We start from the raw sequence: 5,392 nt of genomic DNA, 5'->3' as shown, positions 1-5,392 counted from the left end.
GAGCTGTTTTTATCTACAGAGTGCCTTATGTTGAACCACCATGTTTCTACAGTAGCCCAGAATGGACAAACCAAACACTGACTCTAGATAGGGGCTTATACGCTTTACATGTTCGGTTTTCTGCAATCTGAAACTTCAACACTTGATGGCACTAAATCCAGATTTTTGAGACCAGTTTTGACTCTTTGTCATTCCTAACTTTTCCTACTGCAAAGAAAGCTAGCTTCTACAGGATAAAGACATTTAACATCCTAGAAATGGTATAAATTGTTTTCTAAGAGTAATTCACAGTTTGGACAAAGCGACAACATGTCAGTGTCTTCAGGATGTGCTGTCGTATCTCAGTGGTTCTGATGCCGTAGATGATCGGGTTGAAACAGCTCGGAAAGAACAGGTACATGATGCTAAAGAAAACCCGAACAGCTGAAGGGAGACCGTTTCTGATCCGATACGACAGGAAAGCTGTGAGTATGATGATCAGGCTGACAGTCATGACCACGATGTGGGTGACACAGGTGTGAAGCGCTTTGACACCTGATTTGCCAGAACTCAGCACAGAGCTGAATATGACAATGTAGGAGGCAGTGATAATGATGAAGTCTGCTACAGGGATGAGGAACACAGTCAACAGCCCCACCAGGTTGTTGACAGCAGTGCTTCCACAGGCCAGCTCCACCAAGGCCATGTGCTCACAGAAACAGTGGTTTATTACATTTACAGCACAGAATGAAAGCGGTGCTGCCAGTGCCACTACCAGTGAGATCATGAAGACATTTCTGATCATAAGTGGGATTACTAACTTGAGGAATCTGGGTAAAGCCATGCTTTCATGATAGTAGAGTGGTGTGCAGATGGCAAAGTAGCGGTCTAGTGCCATCCACAGCAGCAGAGTAGACTGAAAAAGTTTCCTAAGAGGTTGAACAAAATAAATCTGAACAGGCAGCCGCTCCAGAGAAATTCCCTCCAGTCAACCAAGAGCTCAGCAAGGGCATGTTGGGGAACAGGTTTCGAAGAAACAGGCGGGAGCTCCAAGGTCAACCACAGGCCAATGCCAGCGATGAGGATGTACATCGGTGAGTGGAGGCTTCTCTGGGAAACGATGACGTACAGCAGCAGGGAGTTGCCCAGCAGTGACACAACAAACATGATGAAGAAAGGGATGAAGAGGACGGGCCTCAGAGCTCCGAGTTCATTGAATCCGTCAAGGATGAAATATTTGTGCGAGGAGACGTTCTCCATCCTCCTCTTCTCTTAAAACCTCCTGGTCCACCGTTTTAGTTCCACCAGCCTGAAAACAGACAAAGATTGACGTTAATCGTTTATTCACTTCTCCACAGCTGCAGATGATGATGTTTCTGTCAAGAACGTTCAAGTTGCACAAAAACACTTCAGAAATGATTGTGTTTGCTGTAAATGCACCCTCTGTAATCCACAAACAAAATAACTTCCTACCGCGTTAATGGACCCTGCTGTCACTGTCAGTACCAGGTTTTTATCTTTATACTTACAGCAAGAACACTGAACAATGACTACATGTTAGTGGCCTTCCCTTATTTATCGTGTTTCATTGTACCATTTTATTAATATATTTTTGTTACTTTATCATAATAAATATTTAATTTTTTATCCCTTGAATGATTTTACTTGTTTTTTTATTTTGTCTTGTTTTCTTAATCTATTATATCTAGTTTTTAATATATAATAACAATTTATTGTTGTAAAGTCTATTTTATTGTATTTGATCGTCTTATTTAATAAAATCTTTATTTATCTCTATTACGGTCCACACTCACTCTGTCTTACTATTGACAGTCATCACTTTGAACTGCACTGACCTGTATGAAAGGTGCAATACAAATAAAGTTAGACTGATTGATTGATTGATTGATTGATTGGTTCCAAGCGGTGTGCCGTAAGAATACAAAAATGTATCAGCTAATTTCCATCGCCTCATTTTAAATTTTGTGACCTGTCAGGTTTAAGTGGCCGTGTTTCATGCGTTATTTTAACGTAAAGTTATTTTATTAATAAATATATCCTGAGTGATCGTCCTCGGCCCAATTATGTTTTGTATTACAGATGTTTTTGCACCAATATGAATACAGGTGCCACTGTGAATTTTGCTTCTTTAAATCATGTCATTATATTTTTGAATTATTAACATAAATAGAAAATATGATTCAAATAAAGACTCAGGCTCTGTAAATACAATATCACAACTACCCGACCCACAGTTTCGGGCAACACAAACATATTTTTTATCTAAAAGCTGTGAGGACACTTTTGGAATCTATACGCAATATAACTTAATATAATGTAATATAACGTAAATAATGTAAAATTCACACATCTGTAATCTGTCACACACACACAGCTGCAGTCACAGATACGCACACAGCTCTCTCTGCAGCAGGCCTCAGGTAGTCTCATAGGAAGAAGGCCTACAGTCACTAACAAATCAGGTTGGGTTCTTATTGTGGGTTAACGTTTGGATCCAGTTTGAGGCTGTTAAACTTCCAACATTAAAAAGTTTCAAACTAATATTTTATACTGAAAAACATTTATGTAAAGTTGAAGGCTTCTCTATTTGCTCACCGTCACTTTCAGCAGTTGAAATGAAAAATGCAGTCCTATGACCATACAGAACATTAATTCTGCAAAACCCAATATTACATTTAATGACAGTGTTTTTACAGCTAAAGGCAACATTTTTTAAATTCTAACTACTCTACAACAAATATTAAGTTACACCACCAAAAACCTCAATACTGTTACTTTGTGATTTGTCAGGGGGAAAACATCATCAGCACTATGAATTATTATCGGAATCAAACCTCATAAAGAGTGGAGCTGGCTCATCTCCCTTTAAGGTGTTTGGCTTTACATCGAAGAGAAAACTGAAAACACACTGAAAGCAATCAAAAGATTTAGCGAGTGGAGCAAAAATAATTACACTTGTTCCCAGTTCAAGTTCCCCTGTTTTAGGACTTTTACAGAGATGTCAGAAATAAAATAGCGCGGTAGGCTCCAGCAACATAGGATACAACAACATTACTCTGGGAAATATCTGAAATTAATCTGAGGGGAATAATTTCCCCCTGCTGTCTAACTGTTTCACTGGTTCTGAAGAGTTAACCCTGATGAGCTGCTGGTGGTTCAGCTCGGTAGAAAATAAATCTGAAGGTTTTACTTGTTGCTGTTTGGGAGTTTGTCTGTAATGCGTCCCATCTGCTGTTGGATGATGTCAGCTGCTGATTCACCTCCATCCACCTGTCCCTGCTGAACCGCTGACTCAGCATTTTAATACACTCCGTCTGACGCTGCCATTGGCTGAAGACAAAGTTCAACACCTCGTCACGCTGTCAGTGTGACAGACTGAAATTCCCAGAGAGCAGCAACATCACACAGTCAAACCAGGAACTAAGTATAGAAAACCTTAGTTTTTAATGCACTGAAAAGCTCAAAACCAATGTTAAAAAAGTGCTTCATGACAAGTCAGTCGTTCTGGAGCACAGCAGGTGTGAACTATGAAGGCTAAGGGGCTGTTCAGATGTTGCATCTAAAAATGAAAAGCACCAGCTGTGCTGCTTCCATCCGTCCATCCAAGGTGCTGGATCAGGTTAGGCTGCATGACAATGATGATGAAGTTGCAGTAATTTAGCATTAAGCCTCCCCTGTCTAATTAAAAGTCAAAACACAGATACATGGATCACCAGCACCATAAAGCTCTCACAGTGGCTTTACTGCTCGATTTATATGAAAAAAGTTGCATTGCAATAAATGTGCACGATGAAATAAACAGTTCAAAACGTATTTGTGCGCACAATAGAGGCTACATCTGAACGGCTACTAAAACTGCTGATTATTTGTGGGAACAGTTTACAAGTCTGTACACACAAATCAATAATTCAAGCCATAAAATGACTAAATTAATCCCTTAAATTATTAAATTATCTCCCTTAAGTAAATAGAATGAATTTATTGTGGCTGAAGGATCTGGAGTTATAGATTGTTGATGTTACTCTGTTCAGTTAACGAAGAACCCTGGGTGTTAGCCACAGGCTAGCAACCAAATTTTCTGTGGGTGTCGTGCCAAATTTGAAAAAAAAAAAAGAAACCTCCATATCTTCGTTCTCTACTCAGCAATTGAAGTGTTCATGGGCTCCCAAACAATGCTTTTGCCTTTTTGGTACTTCAGTGACTCCACAGTTTTGGCTGCAGGCATAAGAGTTCCAATGGGGAAGATGTCCTAAATTATGACAAGACCATGTTAAGGCAGGCATCAATACAGACTAGTGTTGTCACGATAAGACTTAGTTCTTCCGTGGGCGTTTTTCGGCCGCGCCTACTTCCTCCCCGCAGCTTTTGGTCGGCAGCATACACAAAAAGCGTACCAAAAAACGGTTGCCGTCGGGGTGAGCGACATTAGTGCTGAGACTTTTCTAGAGCGTTTTCGCCAGAACGGTTTGCGAGGTAAAATCGGGCCAAAAACGTGTGGTGCCCAAAAAATGAATGGGTGTGTTATGGGAGAGAATGTTCAACTGAAATAACTGCGCGTTTCAGTTAAGTGGAGCGAGGGGAAAAATCTGTCGAAAAATAGTAATTTGTAAACTGGTCTGCTCGAAGCCACAATGGTCCTCTACAGAATGAAGTTTATAGATAGAAACGTTTAGGTAAATCGTTTGAGTTCGCAGTTTTTTTTTTTGTGTTTTTTTTTTTTTTGTTTTTGTGGTCATACCCTGCTGTAAGCTGCAGAAAGATAGTTTTGGCGGGAAACGCACAGCTGCGCCAGCAGACACCCTCTCCTAGCGCCCCAGTCTTCACTCCCATTTATTTGAGGAGGGAGACAATTTTGAAGCTAGCTCGTTGAACCTGTTCTTTCTCAACTCCCGACGGGTCACATTTTTTAGACTAGCCACTGAAAGCTCGGGCGTCTTTGATGGTCGAACAGATGACGGCATGCTCACGGCTCTTTTCGGTTTTCATTTCGGCCGTCGTTCCTGTTTTTTCCTTAGTAGGTTTGTTTGTTGGGGGTGTTCGGTTATGTGGCGAAGGGCCCTCTCAAGGCTTGGTTTCAGGTGCCCTGGTTGGTCTTCCCTGGTTGCCACAACATACCAAGCCTTGCCTGGGTGAAACACAGCATACACGCAGGCACACAGTAGCTGGCGGCCTACCAAGAGGATGGACGAACGGTAATTAATATATGGGCCGAGAGGCCACGACTCAACATTTCTTTAGGAATTTTCTAGTTTACTCAGATATGTTTAAGTTTATGTTTTCCCTATATTGTAATGTAGTATTACTGTTCAGCCTGTCTACTCTGTAGTTCAGGACCAAAAGCGTGCAAAGCGGACAGTGACGCCAAAGGCCGCCGCTGTTTCCGCCCCGCTAA

General features: G+C 41.1%; 1 protein-coding gene across 1 annotated transcript; it reads right to left on the bottom strand.

Moving 5' to 3' along the window:
- Positions 1–274: 274 nt before the first annotated feature.
- On the bottom strand, positions 275–1,239 carry LOC118341413 (olfactory receptor 52K1-like). Its single transcript, XM_035679654.1, is given in 2 exon segments — positions 275–901; positions 904–1,239. Coding segments are annotated over 2 exon segments (963 nt in total).
- Positions 1,240–5,392: the final 4,153 nt, after the last annotated feature.

This window comes from Morone saxatilis, unplaced genomic scaffold, assembly GCF_004916995.1.
Source record: "Morone saxatilis isolate NCDOM2014 unplaced genomic scaffold, NCSU_SB_2.0 Contig8, whole genome shotgun sequence".
Lineage (NCBI taxonomy): Eukaryota > Metazoa > Chordata > Actinopteri > Moronidae > Morone > Morone saxatilis.
This window is presented reverse-complemented; position numbering and strand designations above follow the sequence as displayed.